This window comes from Pogoniulus pusillus, chromosome 34, assembly GCF_015220805.1.
Source record: "Pogoniulus pusillus isolate bPogPus1 chromosome 34, bPogPus1.pri, whole genome shotgun sequence".
Lineage (NCBI taxonomy): Eukaryota > Metazoa > Chordata > Aves > Piciformes > Lybiidae > Pogoniulus > Pogoniulus pusillus.
In genome coordinates this window covers 4,050,453-4,073,891 of record NC_087297.1, presented here as the reverse complement: position 1 = coordinate 4,073,891, position 23,439 = coordinate 4,050,453, and the positions used below count along the sequence as shown (strand labels likewise).

Sequence of the window (23,439 nt, the reverse complement as noted above, 5' to 3'; positions counted from 1 at the left end):
TGCAGCCTGCTCTAGGGTAGGGTGTCCCTGGGCATGGCAGGGGGGTTGGAACTGGCTGCTCCTTGTGGTCCCTTCCAACCCTGACTGATTCTGTGATTCTAGGTGTTCAAGCAAAGCCTGGGTGGGACACTTAGTGCCATGGACAGGTTGATTGGACAGGGCTGGGTGCTAGGTTGAACTGGATGATCTTCATGGTCTCTTCCAACCTGGCTAATTCTATGAATCCACAGTTCTTTCTCTAAAGTTAAAGTGAAGGGGGAAGCATTCACACAGGCAAGTGCTGGCTTGCCTGCTGCCTATTCAAACAGACATTTACACCCAGGACTTGGAGGAACTACTCTAGGGCCATAATTTACCACCTCTCATTAAAAGAAAAGGTATTATTACTGATGTGCTGCATGGAGGAAACTTGCCTAACACAAAGAGCACAGTGCTTATCTTGAAATTGTGATGAAAAAATGTTGTTTGGCTTTCCCCCAAGCTTTCAAAGGCTGAAAACTTTTCTCCCTTAAGTTTGTTTCAAAATTCTCCTGCAGACCAGCAGATAAAAAACCTTAAAAGTCCTATAAGCTTGCTGGTCTTACTCAACTAACATTCCAGAGATGCTGACAAATATGGGCTTTAGGTGTATCTGCTGTTTTAAGAGTGCTGACTTGCTCTAAATCAAGCCTAAGAGACAAGATCAAACCTTCAGAGACTGCAAAACCAGATTCCTAGAATCATAGAACCAGGTTGGAAGAGACCTCCAAGCTCTTCCAGTCCAACCTAGCCCCCAGCCCTGCCCAATCCACAGTTCAGCAGCTAGTCCTTTGAGTAGGCTGGGTAGAGCCACATTTGGCTGTGGCATGAGGGAGAGCACCCAGGAAAGGGCTGGAAAAGAGAAAGGATGACAAAAACTAAGCTCTGACAGGTTTCCCCAGCGTGGAGGTGGTTGTGTAGCTTCTGTGTGGCACTGGTAGTGCTGCTGAGAGATGAAACTCTCAGTGTGACTTCCCAGTATGGTACCAAGCTTCAGACCTCACACAGTCTTAGAGGTGACCAGAGAGGTATCCCTGCAAGGGGCAAAGCTGTTGTAGTGCTGAGCAGCCAAAACCCCTCTGGGCTTACACCTTCCATACAGCAATACTTCAGCAGCCCCAGTAGGAGAGAATGATTACAAAGTCATAGGTGGACAGCTGAGACCACGAGCAGCCCACCATGGAGCTGCCCTCTCTGTGCTTCTCAGCTCAGCTGCTTAGCAGGTTCTCTGATGACACCAACCTGGAGGCTTGGCTGATAGAGCTGAAGGCTGTGTGGCCATCCAGTGACACCTGGACAGGCTGAGAGCTGGGCACAGAGGAACCAAATGAGGTTCAACAAGGCCAAGTGCAGAGTCCTGCACCTCCGGAGGAACAATAAGCTGCAGCAGTACAGGCTGGGAGGTGACTGCTGGAGAGCAGCCCTGAGGAGAGGGAGCTGGCAGTGCTGGGGGAGAACATCCATGGCACAGCAATGTGCCCTTGTGGCCAAGAGGGCAATGGGATCCTGGGGGGCATTAAGCAGAGTGTGTCCAGCAGATCAAGGGAGATTCTCCTCCACCTCTGTTCTGGTGAGACCTCGTCTTGAGGACTGCCTTCAGTTTTGGGCTCCCCAGTTGAAGAGAGACAGGAACTGTTGGAGTGGGTCCAGCAGAGGGCTACAAGGAGGATGATGAGGAGAAGCTGAGGGATCTGGGACTGCTTAGTCTGGAGAACAGAAGACTGAGAGGGGATTTAATAAATTAATAACTATCTGAGGGCTGGGGGTCAGGAGGAGGGACAGGCTCTGCTCACTGCTCCCTGGGATAGGACAAGCAGCAATGGATGGAAGCTGCAGCACAGGAGGTTCCAGCTCAACACGAGGGGGAACTTCTTGACTGTAAGGGTCCCAGAGCCCTGGCACAGGCTGCCCAGAGAGGTTGTGGAGTCTCCTTCTCTGGAGACTTTCCAAACCCACCTGGATTCATTCCTGCATCACCTGCTCTGGGTGATCGAGCTCTGGCAGTGGGGTTGGACTGGATGATCTTTCAAGGTCCCTTCCAACTCCTACTATTCTGATCCTGTCCTTCAGCCATGACACAGCATCAGAGTCATTTTCCCATCATATCTGGGATGTGGTCAAGGCCAGGAAGCACAGTAGGTAGGGCCAAGCAGATATCCTGTCCATGAGTGCTGCTCAGTAGGGCATCAGGCTTGTTCTGCTTTATTCAGCAGTGTGTGAAGTTCTCTGTTCCTGGCCCTAATTAACCCAGGCACCAGTGGCCAAACAGGGATTCAGAAAACAATGTCCTGTCTCTCCCTGTTTGGGATGTGCCAAGCTGACTTGAACTGATGGGTTAACAATCTGTACCCAGATTTTTTCCTTTCAAATACAGTGCCTGTCCCCAAAACATTACAAATCAGTCCAGGTACTTTGATCCCTTTAGCTCCACAAAGCAGGCTCTGATAATTCTGCCTCTCTGCTGCATGCAGGACTGAGATTCCCAAGTACTTAAACATCAGTGCTCTCCCTTGGAATAAAACTCCTTCTCAGAAGCTATTACTAAATGGTTTAGAATCAAGAAGGTTGGAAGAGACCCCCAAGCTCATCCAGGCCAACCTAGCACCCAGCCCTAAACAATCAACCAGACCATGGCACTAAGTGCCCCAGCCAGGCTTGGCTTCAACACCTCCAGGAACAGTGACTCCACCACCTCCCTGGGCAGCCCATTCCAATGCCAATCACTCTCTCTGGCAACAACTTCCTCCTCACATCCAGCCTAGACCTGCCCTGGCACAGCTTGAGACTGTGTCCTCATGTTCTGTTTCTGGGTGCCTGGCAGCAGAGCCCAACCCCACCTGGCTACAGCCTCCCTGCAGGTAGTTGCAGTCAGCAATGAGCTCTGCCCTGAGCCTCCTCTTCCCCCAAGTGTAAGCCAAGCCCAATATATCCTACTGAACAAAAGAAAAGCTTCAAAAATTAGGAAGTCCAGTGGTAAAAAAAAAACCCAAACAGAAGAACTAAGCTGGTGAAATGCTGGATCTGGAGTGTGGCAGAGCAATCCAACTGCAGCTGCTGAAAATGCAGTGAGCTATTGGGAGCTTGGGGTAGAAATGCCCTGGGAGTCACATTTAGTTGATTTTAGAGAAGAGGGGGAGGGGAATGGTAGTAGAGAATGTGTAGAGCACAAAGAAGGATGTAGTTTCCTTCACTCAGCATGGCAGGAAGAGTGAAGGTCAGGTTTGCAGAGGAACACTGTGTTCACTAACTGTAATTTAATTAGCTACATCAGCAACCATGTTTGCAAATGGCAAAGCACCAAGCAGCTCCCATGGAAACCATATCAGGTGCAAGCAGGCTTGGAAGTGCAGCTGGTTTAAATACCTGCACACCAGGTTGTGAATGAATGCAGAGACCTTCTAAGCACAGTAAAACTTACTGGTTCTGAGAACTTCAAGACCTCTGGATATGAATTTCTTGGAGCAGATCTGTGATGGTTTGGGTGTTACTCACCTCCCCACTCTTAGGAAATCACCCAGACTAGACTCAGCCAAGCTGGAAATTAGAATGAAGCTTTATTTTTACAGCTTAGCACAAGGTACAAGCAGACATTTACAATCTATGCAGCTAGAGACAGGAATATGCAAGTTAAAAAGTAACACAGAAGCACAACAGCCCTCCTAGGAACCAGAGTCCCCAGGAGGGGCTCCAAACCACCCTTTCACCTTCTTCCCACCCCTCTACCTTATCCCAGACTTGGCCTTACATTCAAAGTGAGCTTGAAGGATTGGGCAGGGGGGTTAGAATCATAGAATCATCCAGGTTGATGCAATGAACCTGGGATTGTCCTTAGCTTCCTTAGATAGTTTTTTTCTTTTTCATCCTTACTTAGAATCACAGAATCAAGCAGGTTGGAAGAGACCTCCAAGCTCATCCAGTCCAACCTATCCCCCAGCCCTATCCAGTCAACCAGACCATGGCACCAAGTGCCTCCTCCAGTCTTTGCTTGAACATCTCCAGGGATGGTGACTCCACCACCTCCCTGGGCAGCCCATTCCAATGGCAAAGGGATTAGACACAGACAGCAGGTTAGGGAGAGAAGGGAGGCAGCCAGAGACAGAGAGCAACTCTGTTCTCTACATTTATGTTCTTGGTCTTATACACATCAGCAATCCAGCGCTATAGGCTGGGGACTGAGTGGCTGGAGAGCAGCCAGGAGGAAAGGGACCTGGGGGTACTGATAGATAGTAAGCTGAAGATGAGGCAGCAGTGTGCCCAGGTGGCTAAGAGAGCCAATGGCATCCTGGGCTGGCTCAGGAACAGTGTGGGCAGTAGGACAAGGGAGGTTCTTCTGCCCCTGTACTCAGCACTGGTCAGACCACACCTTGAGTGCTGTGTCCAGTTCTGGGCCCCTCAACTCAAGAAAGATGTTGAGGTGCTGGAACATGTCCAGAGAAGGGCAACAAGGCTGCTGAGGGGCCTGGAGCACAAATCCTATGAGGAGAGGTTGAGGGAGCTGGGGGTGTTTAGCCTGGAGAAGAGGAGGCTCAGGGGTGATCTTATTACTGTCTACAACTACCTGAAGGGGCATTGTAGCCAGGTGGGGGGTGGCCTCTTCTCCCAGGCAACCAGCAATAGAACAAGGGGACACAGTCTCAAGTTGTGCCAGGGTAGGTATAGGCTGGATGTTAGGAAGAAGTTCTTCACAGAGAGAGTGATTGGCATTGGAATGGGCTGCCCAGGGAGGTGGTGGAGGCACCGTCCCTGGGGGGCTTCAAGAAAAGCCTGGATGAGGCACTTAGTGCCATGGTCTGGTTGATTGTTTAGGGCTGGGTGATAGGTTGGACTGGATGATCTTGGAGGTCTCTTCCAACCTGGTTGATTCTATGATTCTATGAGTGCAGCAGACATCAGCATTGTTTCCTTTGCACAGCCCTAGCATCTAATTCCTCTCACTAAAATATCCCAGCTAGGCTCAAACTAGAACAAGATCCTTGGCAGTTTGTGACTCTTCTAAACATATTGGCAAAGAGGTGTCCAAAGTGGCCTTGTGCAGGGTTTGGAGCTCTGGAGAGGCAGTCAGTAATTTAGGGACTGGAGAAAGCCAAGGCACATTCCCAGCTCGGTTCTCATAGGCAGGTTTACCTGGGAAATCCTCAGGAGTGCCAACCACCATTCTTCAGTGTGGGAAGTCCAGCTTAAAAGCCAGAGGGAGTTCTTCCTCCTGTAATTACAAAACTAGGGGTCCCTACCTGATTCCCAATCCATTCATCATTACCAACCTGTTTTCCAGACATTAATTTTCACAGAATCACAGAATTAACCAGGTTGGAAAAGATCTCTGAGGTCATTGAGTCCAGGCTAACACCTTCTCATTAACTAACCCATGGCACTGAGTGCCTCATGCAGCCTCCTCTTAAACACCTCCAGGGATGGGGACTCCACCACCTCCCTGGGCAGCCCATTCCAATGCCAATCACTCTTCCTGTGAGGAACTTCTTCCAAGCATCCAGCCTGAACATGCCCTGGCACAGCTTGAGGCTGTGTCCCCTTGTCCTGTTGCTGGCTGCCTGGCAGCAGAGCCCAACCCCACCTGGCTACAGCCTCCCTTCAGGAAGCTGCAGACAGCAATGAGCTCTGCCCTGAGCCTCCTCTTCTGCAGGCTGCACACCCCCAGCTCCCTCAGCCTCTCCTCACAGGGCTGTGCTCCAGGCCCCTCCCCAGCCTTGCTGCCCTTCTCTCAACACCTTCCAGCACCTCAACATCTTTCTTAAATTGAGGGGCACAGAACTGGACACAGCACTCAAGGTGTGGCCTGAGCAGTGCTGAGTACAGGGGCAGAAGCAGCTCCCTTGTCCTGCTGCCCACACTGCTCCTGAGCCAGCCCAGGATGCCATTGGCTCTGCTGCCCACCTGGGCACTGCTGCCTCAGCTTCAGCTACTCTCTCCCAGCACCCTCAGGTCCCTCTCTGCCTGCCTGCTCTCCAGCTACTCTGCCCCCATCCTGTAGCACTGCTTGGGGTTGTTGTGGCCAACGAGCAGAACCTGGCACTTGGACTTGTTTTCCATCCCATTGTGTGGAGGAGGAAACTCCAAACCCACAAAGTATCTCTCCATTTGATTGCCAAGGAGTTCATAATCTCAAACTTGCCTTCCAAACACTAATTTTCATCCTTTCCATTGCGACATATGGAGGAGGAGGAGGAGGAGGAGGAGGAGGAGGAGGAGGAGGAGGAGGAGGAGGAGGAGGAAGAACCTCCAAACCCACCAAGTATCAGGAGGCTGTGAGATTTGGCAACCCTGTTATCAAGATGTTGCTGTCAAGGCCAAATCCATAGGAATGACCTTGAAGTAAAGCCTTCTTTTCTCCCACCAGCTCTCCAAACTCTCCATCCCCTGAGATACTTTGGAGCTGGAGGAGGATGAGAGCTGTTTGGAAAGAGCTGAAATTGTTCACAGCTGCCTGGGAATTAGCAAACTTCCTCCTCTTTAGGGTGGAATGCTGCCTATTTCTGAGCCAGGTGGAGGATGCCATGTGAGAGGTTCTTGTAGGACCTGGAGTTGGCACAAAGAGCAACATTTTCATGTCTGCACATATATCTGAGTTACCAGGGCTCAATAATAATTTTCTGGCAGATTAGTCCTGCCCTACAGCAGGTTTCTATGATCACTAAAGCCAGAATGAAAGCAATGGATCTGGATTTCACACTTTATAGCCTTCCCCACTGAAGCTTTGATTTGAGAAACTGCCTGGTTTTTCTATCCTTTGACACCAACCAGCAATGAGTCTGACAGTACACAGGTAAGCAGAGTGAACTGCAGGGACAAGTGCCCAGCAGGCCAAGGGACAGTCAGAGAGTCACAGAATCACACAATGGCAAGGGTTGGAAGAGAAGTCTGGAGAACAGAGAGACCAATCCCCCTGTCAAAGCAGGATCTCCTAGTGCAGGCCACACAGGGACACATCCAGACAGGTCTTTAAAGCATCCACAGGAGACTCCACAACCTCTCTGGGCAGCCTGCTCCTGGGCTCCAGCACCTGAACAGCAAAGAAGTTTCTCCTCATGTTGAGAGTCATAGAATCAAGCAGGTTGGAAGAGACCTCCAAGCTCAGCCAGCCCAACCTAGCACTCAGCCCTGGCCAATCAACCAGACCATGGCACTAAGTGCCCCAGCCAGGCTTGGCTTCAACACCTCCAGGGACAGAGACTCCACCACCTCCCTGGGCAGCCCATTCCAATGCCAATCACTCTCTCTGACAACAACTTCCTGCTAACATCCAGCCTAGACCTGCCCTGGCACAGCTTGAGACTGTGTCCCCTTGTTCTGTTGCTGGGTGTCTGGCAGAAGAGCAGCCCCAGGTCTCTCAGCCTCTCCTCACCAGGCAGTGCTCCAGTCCCCTCATCATCCTCCTAGCCCTCTGCTGGACTCTCTCCAGCAGATCCCTGTCTCTCTTCAACTGGGGAGCCCAAAACTGAAGGCAGTACTCAAGATGAGGTCTCAGCAGGGCAGAGTAGTGGAACAGGAGAACCTCCCTTGATCTGCTGTACACACTCTGCTTAATACACCCCAGGATCCCATTGCCCTCTTGGCCACAAGGGCACATTGCTGTGCCATGGATGTTCTCCACCAGCACTCCCAGCTCCCTCTCCAGCTCTGTGGCTTTTCCAGGCTTTACCCCCTAACACTTAGAATACAGCAGAATGCTGGTGCAAGCTGAAAAGAACTGCTCTTACTTCACAGCCTCTGGCTTTAAACCTCAGATGAAAGTCCTGACAGTAGCCTTCAGATTTTACCCCAGTTTTAGCTGGTGGAAATGCTTTTGCACAAAGGCCTGGGAAAACCAAAACCAGCACATGGATTTTTCTTGGCTCTTAATATTCTACCACATGCTCTATCACCTTTTTTCTCTTGACATTAATCCAATCATGCCCTGATGAAGGATGTGATGGGGGCTGGCAGTAAACATTCTGTAGTGGTTTTTGTCCCAGTACACTTCTTCTGGATGAGCCAGGAATTTTACAGGTTCACAGATGGGTTGGAAGGGATCTTCAAAGGTCATCTTGTCCAACCTCCCTGCACTTAGCAGGGACACCTCCCACCAGATCAGGCTGCCCAGGGCCACATTAGAACTGGGCAGCCTGTTCCAGTATTTCACCACTCTCCTTGTGCAGAACTTCTTCCTGATGTCCAACCTAGATCTGTCTTGTTCCACTTTCAAACCACTGCTCCTCAATCACATCCCTGGGAAGCCTGTTCCACTATTTCACCACTCTCCTTGTGCAGAACTTCCTCCTGATGTCCAACCTAGATCTGTCTTGTTCCACTTTCAAACCACTGCTCCTCAATCACATCCCTGGACAGCCTGTTCCACTATTTCACCACTCTCCTTGTGCAGAACTTCTTCCTGATGTCCAACCTAGATCTGTCTTGTTCCACTTTCAAACCACTGCTCCTCAATCACATCCCTGGGCAGCCTGTTCCAGTATTTCACCACTCTCCTTGTGCAGAACTTCCTCCTGATGTCCAACCTAGATCTGTCTTGTTCCACTTTCAAACCACTGCTCCTCAATCACATCCCTGGGCAGCCTGTTCCAGTATTTCACCACTCTCCTTGTGCAGAACTTCCTCCTGATGTCCAACCTAGATCTGTTTTATTCTGGTTTCAAACCATTGCTCCTCATCCTATCCTCACAGACCCTTCCAAACAGTCCCTCCCCAGCCTGCCTGTAGCTCCCCTTCAGACACTGAAACACAGCTCTAAGGTTTCCCTGCAGCCTTCTCTTCCCCAGGCTGAACAGTCCCAGCTCTTTCAACCTGTCTTCATAGGAGAGTTGCCTCTGATCATCTTTGTGGCCTCAAATGCATCTTTATAAGTTAGTGTAATACATGATCCAAACCTCATTTAAATGGTTTCTGTGTGTTTAGATCTCAGGGGACAACTTAGAGGTGTTTCAGCTTCTCACCTGCTGAAAAAGGAATGTGGCAATTCTGTTATTAGGGTCTGAAAACATCAGGACAGTGGTTCAGAAGAAAACAGGTACAAGCTCTGCAGAGGTCAGATCTGCAAACACAGAACTGTCAGGGCTGGAAGGGACCTCAAAGATCATCCAGTTCCAGCCCCCCCTGCCATGGACAGACACACCTCACACTAGATCAATTTGCTCAGAGCCACATCCAGCTTAGAAACTTCCAGGGATGAGGCTTCCACCACCTCCCTAGGCAACCTGTTCCAGGCTCCCACCACCCTCACAGGGAAGAACTTCTTCCTAACATCCAATCTGAATCTCCCCACTTCTGGCTTTGTTCTGTTTCCCCCAGTCCTGTCACTACCTGACACCCTAAAGAGTCCCTGCCCAGCTTTCTTGTAGCCCCCTTCAGATCCTGGAAGGCCACAATAAGGTCTCCTGAGAGCTTTCTCTTCTCCAGACTGAACAACCTCAACTCTCTGTCTGTCTACAGATCAAATTAAGACCCTATCAAACACAAGAAGAGAGAGTGAAGGAGAGACATAGAAAAACCAGAGCTGTGTTTAACCACAAATGACTCTTTCAGCCTCAGAAAGGTGGGTCTGGGTGACAGCCTGAGTGAGACATTAACCCTGCTCAGCCACTCTCTGTGGGCTTCCTTTGAACTCACCCAGTTTGGGGGAGTTGCTTTAACTGGGTTTGTGTCAAGCCAGCAGAGATAACCCGATGGAGAGAAGAAAATCCAAGCAGACAGGCCATTGGTGCTGGGCTTTTTGCTACATAAATACCTGAAAGGGAATTTCCAAATTCACTATGACACAGACATAATACTGGTGGAAAAGGGGAATAATCAGTTTATTTCAGTCACAAAGTCAAAACAAAAGTATATTGACAGGGAATTCATGCTATAAAGAGGCTTTAAAGCCACCAGCTGTCGGTCAGGGGGAGAGATTCCCTTTGCTAGCTGTGCTGAAGGCCAGATGTTGCCCTGTCCCTGGAGGGTGTGAGTCATTTTCATGGGGTTTAAAGCCCTTGCCTTCAGACCTGCATGGAAATCAACCCTCAGCACGTCTCATGGCAAGACAGAAACTTCAGGTTGTGCAGCAGGGATGGATAAAATGAACAAGATAGAACCCATGAGGTACAGAAACAAAAGTGCATTGCTTCAGTGCCACCACAATTCATGTTGGGTAAACTGGAAGGAGTGCTAGGTTGGACTGGATGATCTTGGAGGTCTCTTCCAACCTGGTTGCTTCTATGATTCTATGACTCAGGGGGTTCCTTCCTCTGTTTTTAAAGGAATGCTCAAGGAAGCCTTCCCTTGGCACACAACCAGTTGGCCCTTCCCGCATTGGAATGACATTGGAATGAGCTGCTCAGGGAGGTGGTGGAGTCACCAACCCTGGATGCATTTAAAGGTCATTCAGATGTGGTGCTTGGGGCTATGGTGTAGGGTGCACCTTGTAGAGTAGGGATCTGGGTGGGACTTGGTGATCCTGAAGGGCTTTGCCAACCTGAATGTTTCCGTGATCCTGTGAAGCATTAATGTTTCTCCTGGCAGCTACCTGCAGCAGGTTTTAGAATCATAGAGTCATAGAATGGTTTAGGTTGGAAGGGACCTCAGAGATCATCCAGTTCCAACCCCCTGCCATAGGCAGGGACACCTCCTGCTAGAATAGGTTGCTCAAAGCCTCATCCATCTTGGTCCTGAACACCTCCAGGGAGGTTGTGGAGCACAGAAGCACAGAATGTGATCTTTGATCACATTCTGTGCTTCTGTGCTCCACAACCTCCCTGGGCAACCTGTGCCAGTGTCTCACCACCCTCAACCTGTGCCAGTGTCTCACCACCCTCACTGCAAAGAACCCTTTCCTAACATCCAGTTTCCATCTTCCCTCTGCCAGTTTAAACCCATTCCTCCTCCTCCTCCTGGCATTACAAGACCTTACAGAAGCCCTTTCAGACCCTCCTGCAGTGCAGTGCAATTCATTACCTGCCTCTCTACAAGCAGTCTGCCAACATTACTCTTCTGTATTTTTTGAAGCAAAACTTTGGATCAGCCAGGTTGGAAGAGAGCTCCAAGCTCAGCCAGGCCAACCTAGCACCCAGCCCTAAACAATCAACCAGACCATGGCACTAAGTGCCCCAGCCAGGCTTTTCTTGAACACCTCCAGGGATGGTGACTCCACCACCTCCCTGGGTAGCCCATTCCAATGCCAATCACTCTCTCTGACAACAACTTCCTCCTAACATCCAGACTAGACCTGCCCTGGCACAGCTTGAGGCTGTGTCCCCTTGTTCTGTTGCTGGCTGCCTGGCAGCAGAGCCCAACCCCACCTGGCTACAGCCTCCTTGCAGGTAGTTGTAATCAGCAATGGGCTCTGCCCTGAGCCTCCTCTTCTGCAGGCTGCACACCCCCAGCTCCCTCAGCCTCTCCTCACTGCTTATCATCCTCTCCAGCTGCTTATCACTGAAAATGAAGCTGATTCACCAAGCTTTGACTTCTGGTTTCCCAAGCACTCAACACGTTTCTGCCTTCACGAAGACGATGACTCAGGTGTGCTCTGGTTTGAAGCAAAAAAAAAGGAGCAGAGGGGAAACAAATCATGGGGGTGGAAAATAGGAGTGTGCTCCAGAAATACACCTTTGACTGGCACCATGGAGCTTTGTGAGTGGGATGGTTTGGTGGTGCCTTCACGTTTCACAAGGTGTCAGCAGGTAGCTGATGCTTTGCTGCATGCAGCTGCCACTAACACCTCATCATATGACAGTCTGAGAGGTGAGACAGCTTTTGTGCTTTCAAATGCATTAAGAGCAGCTGCAGCTTACTGCTGATGGATCTAGAATAGAATCATAGAATGGTTCAGGTTGGAAGGGACCTCAAAGCTCAGCCAGTTCCAACCTCCCCATAGGCAGGGACACCTCCCACTAGAACAGGTTGCTCAAGGCCTCATCCAACCTGGCCTTGAGCACCTCCAGGGAGGGAGCAGAAACAACCTCTCTGGACAACTTGTGTCTCTTTGGTTGTAGAATCATAGAATGAAGCAGGTTGGAAAAGAGCTCCAAACTCATCCAGTCCAACCTAGCACCCAGCCCTGTCCATTCAACCAGACCATGGCACTAAGTGCCTCATCCAGGCTTGCCTTGAACACCTCCAGTGATGGTGACTCCACCACCTCCCTGGGCAGCCCATTCCAATGGCAGTTTGGGTAAGTTAGAGCCAGTTAATGGTCACACAGACAGGAGATGCTGCTCTGAAGGAGAAAGTTTAGGATGAAAGAGATTTAAATTCTGTTAAGGCACATTATAGACCAGCAGCAAGTGTCCCTCAGAATCACAGGGCTTGGAATGGATCTGAGATCAACCAACCACCCTGCAAAATAAGGTCACCTAGGAATGCATGCAGATGAGTCTTGGAAATCTCCAGAGGAGACTCCACAACCTCTCTGGGCAGCCTGCTCCAGGCCTCCAGCACCCTCAGAGGAGAGTAGTTTCTCTTCATGTTGTGGTGGAATGCCCTGTGTTCCAGTTTGTGTCCATTGCCCCTTGCCTTATCACAGGACACCACTGAAAAGAGCCTGGCCCCTTGATACCCACCCTGCAGATATTTATAGCCATTATAATAAGACCTTCTCTCAGTCTTCTCTTCTCCAGGCTGAACAGCCCCAGGGCTCTCAGCCTTTCCTCCTAAGACAGATGTTCCAGTCCCTTCACCATCCTCATGGCCTCCTTTGGACTCTGTCCAGTATTTCCCTGTCCTTCTTGAACTGGGGAGCCCAGTACTGGATGCAGTACTCCAGGTGTGGCCTCACTAGGGCAGAGTAGAGTGGGAGAAGAGCCTCCCTCGACCTGCTGGACCTTGCATCAAGAAGTAATGAAGCCATGAGAAATTCCATTTACACAAGAGTGAAATGAGATGAAATCAGCATTTTGAAGTGACAGTTCTGAGCTGCTCAGAAAGCTTACCTCAAATCTGCATGTTCCTGGGGGGGGGGGGGGGAGGGTGGAGAAGGATTTCTAGGAGATGCTTGTTCCCTAAGTGAATTGTCCAGGAGGCTCAAGCATGATTTGCCTGCTAGTTCTGTAGTGCCAGTATGGATTTCTCATACTGACTGTGGAAATAGTTTGTCACAGAATCAGGGAACTGTGGTAGGATAACACCTCTGAGATCATCCAGTCCAACCATCCACTCAACACCACCATGGCCACTAAACCACGTCTCAAAGCACCACAGGTTTCATGAACACCTCCAGGGATGGGGACTCTACCACCTCCCTGGGCAGCCTCTTCCAATCCCTGGCTACTCCTTTGGGAAATGGTTTTTTTTTCCTCATCTCCAACCTAAACCTCCTCTGGCACAATTTCAGGTCATTTTCCCTCATTCTGTCACCTGATAGAAGGGAAAAGAGATCCACCCCCCCCCCTCAGTCCAACCTCCTTTTGGGCTGTGATCAGAGAACGTAGTAACACGTTCTAGGAACACGTTTGTTGGGCTCAGACTAACAGTAACAGGGTAGATGGAGACAAAGCTGTCTGCTCAAGGTGCTGTGGTGCCAGCCTTAGGGTTAACCAACAAGGTTGTTTTAAGCACTGTGCCTTCAAAATCTTTCCTAGATGCCTAGACTGGATCCTGGGGAGAAAATGGGTTTAATGGATTTTCTTTGCTTCTTGGCTTTTGGGGCTTTAGTTCCCAGTGATGCTTTATGATGAAACACCTGCCAAGGAAACACCAAAGCAGGAAGGCTTAGGAGGCTGTAGGTGAAATAACCACTTTTGGGTGCAATAGGAGAAGCAGCCTGTGCTGGTCTGAAGGAGAATAAGGCTGTGGAGAGCTTTAGCACAATAGTTGGATTGTCAAAGAGCATGGCTCTGCTTGCCAGGAGCAGGACCAGGGGCCAGGGGGAGAAAGAATAGCTTAATAAAAGAAGTGAGGAAAGGCTTGAAAGTATTTGGTTGCATGGTTACAAGCATAAACCAACTGGCTGAGGCATGGAGTAGGTGGTTTTGGTTTTGCTTTTTAACCCAGCATGCTAATTCTGGGGCACAGGAACTGATCTCCAGGTGTGTCTCTGTGTCGAGGCGATCCCAAGCACAAATGCAAGCTGGGCAGGGAGTGGCTGGAGAGCAGCCCTGAGGAGAGGGACTTGGGGGTGCTGCTGGAGGAGAAGCTCAACAGGAGCCAGCAGTGTGCACTTGCAGCCCAGAAACACAACCAGAGCCTGGGCTGCTGCATCAGCAGAAGTGTGGCCAGCAGGGCCAGGGAGGGGATTCTCCTCCTCTGCTCTGCTCTGCTGAGACCCCACCTGGAGTACTGCATCCAGCTCTGGAGCCCCTGGGACAAGAGGGCTGTGGAGATGCTGGAGAGTGTCCAGAGCAGGGCCAGGAGGATGCTCAGAGGCTGCAGCAGCTCTGCTGTGAGCACAGCCTGAAAGAGTTGGGGCTGTGCAGGCTGGAGCAGAGGAGGCTCCCAGGTGACCTTCTTGTGGCCTTCCAGCATCTGCAGGGGGCTACAGAAAAGCTGGGGAGGGACTTTTCAGCATATCAGGGAGTGCCAGGACTGGGGGGAATGGAGCAAAGCTGGAGGTGGGGACAGTCAGGCAGGAGGTGAGAAGGAAGTTGTTGAGCATGAGAGTGGTGAGAGGCTGGAATGGGTTGCCCAGGGAGGTGGTTGAGGCCCCATGGCTGGAGGTGTTTGAGGCCAGGCTGGCTGAGGCTGTGTGCAGCCTGCTCTAGGGTAGGGTGTCCCTGGGCATGGCAGGGGGTTGGAACTGGCTGCTCCTTGTGGTCCCTTCCAACCCTGACTGATTCTATGATTCTATGTGGAAAAGGAAGTATAATCCAGTCTGGAGCTGCAGCTTCAGTGGGGTAGGTGTGCTACTGGTGTCATTTGGGTATGACATCTTCCCTACTGAGCTGACAGCTGGAATAAGCCCCATTGCCCAGGAGGAGACAGGACCTCTATGAGAACCAGCCTCAAACCCTGAGTCTAAGGGGAGAACTCTGTCTCTGCCTGCATGGAGCTGTTGGCAGGGTAGAACTCTTGGTTAGTGGCAGGCAGGGTGGGGTGGGTGCGAGTTGAACGTTATTGTGCCAACTTGCATTAGAAAAACTTGTGCAACTCTGGCAGTTTTGGAATGCAGTTTGATCACCTCACCTAGCTGGAGACTTTGAACGATAGGTTTTGAACTCCTGGGATAGAACTGGCAAGGCTAAACTTTATCTTTGGGAGTTGTAGCCAGGTGGTGCTACGGATAGCTACGGATGCATGCACAGAGACACACGCAGGTTATCCAGCTCTGCACCTTGTGCAGGTGTCTCCCCAGTGATGGGTGTCTGCAGCCCTCTGAGCCACCTCCCTTGCTGCTCTCTGAATTCCCCCTGGCTGCTGAGGTGCTTCCAATTGATGTGTGTAATATGGATGCTCCATATACATTTTTCCCCTCCAACCTGACTGCGAGTCCTTCATGTCCTTTACACTTACTATTAGTCTAGGGGGCTCCATATTCATCTCCCAGTCTGTCAACACAGTTCACCTCCTGCAATCAGAAAATGGTGATTAAATGAACATCCAAGTCCAGAAGCTGTCAACCTGGTGTTCATCTTTTCTTTTTTTTGTTTTTTTTTTTTTTAAGTTAAAAAAAATATAGATGTATGAAAAAGCAACCACAAAACAAACCCAAATGTTCCATTACCTTTTGCACTCGTGGCTCTGAGAAGCTCTTATAAAAAGAATGATAAAAAAGAAAGTGCCTTCATCTCTTGGTTGATCAGAGGGCTGCAGCAGCTCTGCTATGGGGATAGGCTGAAAGAGTTGGGGATGTGCAGGCTGGAGAAAAGGAGGCTCCCAGGGGACCTTCTTGTGGCCTTTCAGGATCTGAAGTGGGCTACAGAAAAGATGGGGAGGGACTTTTCAGCATATCAGGGAGTGCCAGGACTGGGGGGAATGGAGTGAAAGCTGGAGGTGGGGAGAGTGAGGCTGGAGGTGAGGAGGAAGTTGTTGAGCAGGAGAGTGGTGAGAGGCTGGAATGGGTTGCCCAGGGAGGTGGTTGAGGCCCCATGGCTGGAGGTGTTTGAGGCCAGGCTGGCTGAGGCTGTGTGCAGCCTGCTCTAGGGTAGGGTGTCCCTGGGCATGGCAGGGGAGTTGGAACTGGCTGCTGCTTGTGGCCCCTTCCAACCCTGACTGATTCTATGATTCTGTGATTTCTTCTAAGTCTTAAGGTCAACACTAGTCACAGCATTGTTAGCATTTAAGGGAGCAATAAAGGAGACCCCAAAAAGACCTCTTCAGGAAAGGTGTATGCTGCATGCCCTGCTGTTGTCTGGTTTCTAGCCTGGGATGTTTCAGCTCCTAGAAGGAGCTTGTCTGGAGTATCTCGAGTTTAACCACAAGGGCTTGCTGCTTTTAGCTGTTTTGCTGTCTGGTCCTTCTCATTGTAAATACTTCTGAGACTTTATTTCAGGGCTGGGTTATAGTTAGCATATGACAAGGGGGAAAGATATTTATATCCTTTTTATGTGCATAGGAAAAAATCCTCTCAAATGTATATATATGCCATTGACTTAAGAGGGAACAACATAACCTGCTCTCCAGCTACTGGGTGAGCACAACTTCAGTGCATGCAACAACTCTGACCTCTGTGTAATTACTCCAGGCTTACATCAATATAGCAGTGCTGGGTTTCTTTTCAATTATTTTCTGGGAGTGGCAGGCTCTCCTCCTGGAATGCTTTATTTGTTTCCAATTGGCCTAATTTGCTCACCTATTCGAGCATTCCTTCTTTGCCATCCTGCATATGCCTGGATAGAGAGAGCTGCGGCTGCCCTGGATGGGACAAAACCTGATAGCAGCCTGGGGGGGAGGGGGGGATGGACGAGGTGCTCGGTGTTGCCCAGCACCGGCATTGCCCCCGCTAGGTACCCACCAGGGCTGGAGCCCAGCGCTGAGCGGTTGCCTGTGGATGAGTGAGCAGCAAATGCGGTGGCTGAGGCCAGCAGCTCCGCAATTAGGGCTCTGATTTCAGGTGTAGCCAGCAGCAGTTATGAATATTTATTTCAACCTGACACATGAAAGAAATCGCCCTGCTGGGCGGCGCGGGGAGGTTCGGGGGGCTGCTGGGTTTGGGTAGCGCAAGTGCTACCGGAGGGGAGACAGTGAGGGGCCACCCTCTCCTCTCCCGTCCCGTCTTGTGCCCCCCTGGCCGAGCCAAGCCCGGCGAAGGTCCCTTCAAGGGGATGGAAGTGTGAGGAGTGTTGCAGCGGGGGCTGCTGCCAGCCTCGGATCCTCCGCCGGCGGCGCGGGGCTAAGGAGGGCGAGGGGCCGAGGCTCCGCACCCGCCGTCCGCGGGCTCCCCTCCGCCAAAGCCTCCTTGGGTCCGGCTCTGCCCCCGCCGTGTTCTCTGCCGTGGGCTGCGGGAGTCCCCGCGGGCTTTGTCCCGTCGCTGGAGAGGGCAGCTGAGGAAACAGTCGTGCAGCAGCGGCACGGGTGGCCAAAGACTCCCCCCGGCAGCCCTCAAATCTGCCCTCCCAGCGAGCCTAGAGAGCGGCCCGGCTCGCCCATCACCCCCCGAGTCCTTCTTCCTCCCTCCCCGCAACCAACCAACCTCGCCGGGGCTCCCGCAAGCCAAGTGAGCATCGCTGCTTCCAAACGGCTTTTCCCGGGCGGATTCCGAGCCTCACGGATACAAAATCCCAGGGAACATCCATCTCCTCCCGAACCCCTCCACCGAAAAGCGCCCGGCTAAAGGTGCGATGCCACTGTGGTCCCTTATCCCTAGCATCATCCATCCCATCGAGGGCAGAGCCGAGCGAGCACAACTCGAGCTGATTTTTATTTGTGTGTTTTGTTGTTTCGGTTTCTTCTTCTTTTATATTTTCCCCCCTATTTTCGGTCGGTTTGGGGTTTGTTTGTGTTGTGATTTGTTCTTTCTCTCTCTTTTTTTTTTTCTTTTTATTTTTCTTTCCCCATATGTTTTTAAGTTGCTGCGAAATGAGACATTTGAGAGGGTTGAGAAGGTGCGAGGCTTGCTTCGGTCCGAATGGGTTTTTTTCGGGGATGGGGATGGGGAGGCGGGACAGACGCTGAGGGATGAGGGGGGAAACCTTTTGGCCGGGTCGTCCGCCCCGGCCCGACGGTTCCCCCCCCCCTCCCCGCCACCCTCAGCTCCCATCCCCGTTGCTCGACGGGACGGACCCGAGGTGAGCATCAGGCGCTGTAAGTACCTCTCCATTCCCCACCTAACCCCTTTTTAGCGCAGCTCAGCCTCCTCCCCATCCCCTCCCCACCCCTCCTGTTTCTTTCCCCATCCCTTCCGCTGGGTGCGCGGTTCCTTTAAGAGCCCGGGCTTTGCCTCCCGGTAGCTGAAGGTCATTAAAACACAAAAGCTCTCCAGCTTCTGCGGTCCAATATAGCGCATGCGCCCAGCCCCAGGACTGGCAGGGAGACGGCAATATGGCGAGAATGCCTGGCAGCGGCGGCGGAGGAGAGTGGAGCGGCGGCGGAGGGGGAGGCGGAGGAAGCGGCGCTGGCAACGGCAATGGCAACAGCAAGACCGGGGACCGACCGCCCGGTCGTTGCGTTGCCCCCCGCCCGCCTCGTTATTGCAGCGCTGGAGAGGAGGAGGAGGGCGAGGAGGAGGATGAGATTCAGGAGGTGCAGATAACGGGGGACGAGGAGGAGGAGGAGGAGGAGGACGGAGCCGATGGGGGGCTGCTGCTGGACGAGGAGGAGGAGGAGGAAGAGGAGATGGGTCTGGAGTGGGACGGCGAGGAGGAGACCCAAGCGCTGCCGCCAGCCCCGGGCCGTACACCAGGCGGGAGCGGTAGCGGCGTCGGGGCGGCCCCGGGGGGAGCCGCGGTGGTTGCCCCGGGGGGAGGTGGAGGAGGTGGCCCCGGGGGGGCGGCGGAGGACGCGGAGCTGGAAGCGGCCCTGCTGCTGCAGCGGCCGGAGCGGGCGCGGCTGAGCGAGAACACGCGGCTGGCCACCCGCTACGCCGTGCGCATCTTCCGCGAGTACCTGAGCGAGAAGGCGCAGAGCCCCGACTTCGAGACCATGGACAAGGGAGCGCTCTGCCGCGTCCTGCGCTCCTTCTACGCCGAGGCGCGCTCCAAGAGCGGACAGCTCTACTCCAAGTCCTCCCTCATCAGCATCCGCAGCTCCCTCAACCGCTACCTCAACGAGCCGCCCTACTGCCGCACCCTCGACCTCACCAAGGACCCCGAGCTGCGCGCTGCCAACCTCACCTTGGCCGCCGTCATCCGCAAGCTGGAGGAGCAGGGCGCGGGGCCGGTGGTGCAGAAGCAGGCCATCACCCGCGCCGACCTCCGCAAGCTCTACACCTGCAGCGTCTTCAGCACCCAGAGCCCCTTCGGGCTCCTCAACAAGGTCTGGTTCGAGACCTGCATGTACTTCTGCACCCGGGGCCGGGAGAACCAGCGGGAGCTGGAGGAGGACTCCTTTGGGCTGGCCGTGGATGAGGATGGGCGCAAGTTTGTCTACTTCAAGGCGCTGGGGCCCTACCACAAGTCGCGCTCGTCCTCCTGGAGCAAGAAGCGGGCGGAGAGCAGCGATGAGGAGAACCTGCCCCGCATGTATGAGACTGGCACCGAGTTCTGCCCCTACGCCAGCTTCGTCAAGTACCTCTCCAAGCGCAACCCTCTCTGCAAGGCCTTCTTCCAGCGCCCGCGGGACCACTGCAGCGAGGGTGACATCACCTGGTACGAGAACAAGGCCATCGGCAAGAACCTCTTGGGCACCCGCATGCAGATGCTCTCCAAGGCCGCCAAGCTCTCCAAGACCTACACCAACCACTGCATCGGTGCCGTCTCCATCGCCACCCTCAACAGCATCGCCGGCATCGGCACCAAGCTGGGAGGGCCACAGCCGCCACACCACCACCCCTCTCCCCACCACCACCACCACCACCACCTCCTCCACCACCCCGCCGGCGGGGGCTGCTACACCCCTGCCGCCCTCAACGGCGGGCCACGGCCACGGCTGCCCGCCGCCAACCCCTACGTGCTGCCCAAAGACGGTGACGCCGTGCCGGTGAAGGCAGAAGCGGCCGCAGTGGCCCCGGCCAAGCGAGCCCTCTATGAGGCGGTGTTCCCGGCGGGGGCTGCGGCCGGTGGTGATGCTTGTGGGCCTTCTGCCTCCCCCAAAAGACTCTGCCGCCGCCCTGCCGAGCCCCTGGACACTGCCGTGCCCGCCGTGGTGGTGGTCTCAGTGAAACACGACCCCCTGCCTCACCTCCTCCCCGAAGCCAATGGGCACAGAAGCACCACCTCACCCACAGTAGTTTCACCTGCTATTGTTTCCCCCACACAGGTAACTGGAAAAAAAGAGAAAAAAAAGAAAGAGAAAAAAAAAGAAAGAAAAAGAGGGGCAGCTCCACACCCTGTCCCACAGAGCCCCCACTGCACCCCTTCTTTCTTCCCCGTCTACCCCAGAGCTGGGCACCAACGCACACTGCCAGCCCCCAGGCTTGACTCCCGGGGATGACTCCCACTGTTCAGGCACCCAACGAGACCCAGCTTCCTTACCCCCACTTTCCTCAGCTTCCCCTCCCCACCAGCCTGGTGGCTGCTCCCTGCGGGTTGGAGTGGCGAGGTGCCTGGGGGCTGCCACACTCCCCTTTGGTAGCAGCCCCAGCAGCCCAAGCCCTGCGGGGCTCTTGTCTTTTCCCTCTTTTTCATTCCTCTTTTCCTCCCCCCCCCTTTTATTTTTTCTTTCTTTTTTTTTTTTCATTCCTCTTTTCCTTCCCCCCCATTTATTTTTTCTTTCTTCTTTTTTTCATTCCTCTTTTCCTTCCTCCCCATTTATTTTTTCTTTCTCTCTTTTTTTTATTCCTCTTTTCCTTCCTCACCTTTTATTTTTTCTTTCTTTTTTTTAATTCCTCTTTTCCTTCCTCCCCATTTATTTTTTCTTTCTCTCTTTTTTTATTCCTCTTTTCCTTCCTCCCCTTTTATTTTTTCTTTCTTTTTTTTAATTCCTCTTTTCCTTCCTCCCCTTTTATTTTTTCTTTCTTTTTTTTTCATTCCTCTTTTCCTTCCTCCCCATTTATTTTTTCTTTCTCTCTTTTTTTTATTCCTCTTTTCCTTCCTCCCCTTTTATTTTTTCTTTCTTTTTTTTAATTCCTCTTTTCCTTCCTCTCCTTTTATTTTTTCTTTCTTTTTTTTTCATTCCTCTTTTCCTTCCTCCCCTTTTATTTTTTCTTTCTTTTTTTTTCATTCCTCTTTTCCTTCCTCCCCTTTTATTTTTTCTTTCTCTTTTTCATTCCTCTTTTCCTTCCTCCCCTTTTATTTTTTCTTTCTCTTTTTCATTCCTCTTTTCCTTCCTCCCCTTTTATTTTTTCTTTCTTTTTTTCATTCCTCTTTTCCTTCCCCCCCCTTTATTTTTTTCTCTCTTTTTTTTCATTCCTCCTTTCCTTCCTCTCCTTTTTCTTTCTCTCTTTTTTTTCATTCCTCTTTTCCTTCCCCCCCTTTTATTTTTTCTTTCTTCTTTTTTTCATTCCTCCTTTCCTTCCTCCCCTTTTATTTTTTCTTTCCCTCTCCCTCCCCCCCCCCCCCCCCCCCCCTTTTTTTTTTTTTCCCTGGGAGATGCGAGTTAAGGAAAGCTGGGCCAAAAAAGAAAGAGTAGATAAGAGCATCCAGGTATCATTAGTGTGTGTGGTGTTCTTGATGTGCTAATGAACTATTTGAATAACCTCAAATGCAGGAAACAGCCGGGAGAATACTCAATTACACACTAGTAATGAGGGTGTAATTTTCAACTTCAGAAGTTAACAAGAGGGTTAATACGGCAATTGCATTCATCTTGTATTTGTTTATTTAAAGTAGCTGTTTCCTGGCACTCATCCTCTCTCTTTTATTTTTTTCCCCCCTCTCTTCGTTTTGTTGTGTTGTTTTTTGGGTTGGGTTTGGTTTGGTTTGTTTTGTTTCTTCTTTAATAAGGCAAATTGCCTTCAGTCGCGTCACTTAGCGGAGCGGTGAAATACACCGAGCGCAGTTTAAACTGGTTTAAGTGCCTCTGAGCTGTGGAATGAGCTTGAGTTTGGTAGATGTGGTGGTTTGGGTTGTTTTGGTTTTTCTTTCGGTCGAGGTAAAAACAGCCTGGTCAGAAAACTTTGAGCTGTGCCTGCCTTTGTGCTGTGTGATTCCCCTCCTCATCTCCTTCCAAAAAGCACTTTTCGTTTCGGGTGTTTGAGCTCTGGAGCTAAACGACTTCGATTAAAGACCTCTGCGATGGGTTTGGAGTTTGGAAGTCAGGCTGAGCAGATCTGTGAAGTGTGTGCGGTTCCTCTTTTGCCCCGTTTAAAAACCCTGCCGTGTTTCAGGCAGGATCTTTGCTGCTGGCTGCCCTGCGGGGTTACCAAACCCCCTCTGACATTCCTCTCTCAGCTAATAACAGGGGTGGCAACCCGGGTCGGAGAATCGCAGCGCTGGGTGAGCGCAGGTACATGGCATGCCTGAGCTGTTCCCCGAGTGGAAATACCAGTTCTGGACAGAGTGACCCTTTCAAAGGCTTTGCCAGCTAATCAACCAGCCTGGAGGCTAATTGGGAGGGGGAGAGAGGGAGAGGGGCTTCCATTGAATGCCTGCATCAGCGTCTAGTTCTTTAACATACCTGTGACCTCTCCTTCCTAGCAGGGTGGGTTTTTTTTCGGGCCGTTTCAGTGGAGTGCTGCAGTTTGATCTCCTGCTGCGTGGATCTGGTGTCTCTGAATGGCTTAGAGGCTTGATTGTGTGCAGATAATGTTTTTGTTCTGGCTCGTTGTTTCGGGTATAAGCTTAATGGGCTTCGTTGTGTTTAACCCTACGCTTCTCTTTCCCTTGCTTTTAATGACCTTGAAAGTAGTTTTGAAACTCGAGGTGGCAGTTCAGCTGCTTTGGAGCAGCAGCTCATGCGAGTGCAGGAAAAGTGGAGAGCTGGCACTGGGCAGAGCACTTCTGATGCGGTTGGCGATAACGAGCTATGAGTGTCCTTATCCTGTTCAGTGAGGTGTCCTGTACCTTCAGTCACCAGGCTGGAGAAAGTGATCCCTGCTCCGGTCCACAAATCTCTTCACGCTTGCATAAAGCTTAAGCGAGGAGAAGCCCAGCTGAGTGCTGCGCTTCCTGCGCCGGGCGTGCGGAGCTGCCATTCTCGTTAGCGGAGGGCTGCGGGGAGAAGGGAGATGCCAGCACACAGGCATCTGCTGGTTCCTTGAGTGCATCGGGGAAGAGGGAGCAACTAGCAAGGGCAAGAGAGACAGTGTGGGGGTGTCAGGATTTATATGGAAATGCTCATCTCCGTTCACGTTGCCCAGCCTCTTCGGAAGCAGAGTCTTGTCCTCACTGCAAACCGCATTAAGTCTTTAGGAGAAGTGTCTTTTTCTTCCCCCCCCCCCCCCCTTCCTGTTCTCTTTCTCTCTCCCTTTCTTCTCTCTCTCCTCTCTCTCTCTCTCCTCTCTCTCTCTCTCCTCTCTCTCTTTCTCCT

General features: G+C 51.8%; 1 protein-coding gene across 2 annotated transcripts in view; it reads left to right on the top strand.

The window, feature by feature from the left end:
- Positions 1-23,439, top strand: part of KCTD1 (potassium channel tetramerization domain containing 1) — a 161,248-nt gene that overhangs the window by 28,084 nt on the left and 109,725 nt on the right. The window contains exon 1 of one of the 2 annotated variants that reach the window (XM_064170531.1): positions 18,680-20,289. The exons of the other annotated variant lie outside the window; for it this stretch is intronic. Within the exon in view, the coding sequence (XP_064026601.1) occupies positions 18,709-20,289 (1,581 nt within the window). The 5' untranslated portion in view covers positions 18,680-18,708. Of the gene's footprint in view, positions 1-18,679; positions 20,290-23,439 lie in introns of those variants that run through there. 2 annotated transcript variants of the gene reach the window in all.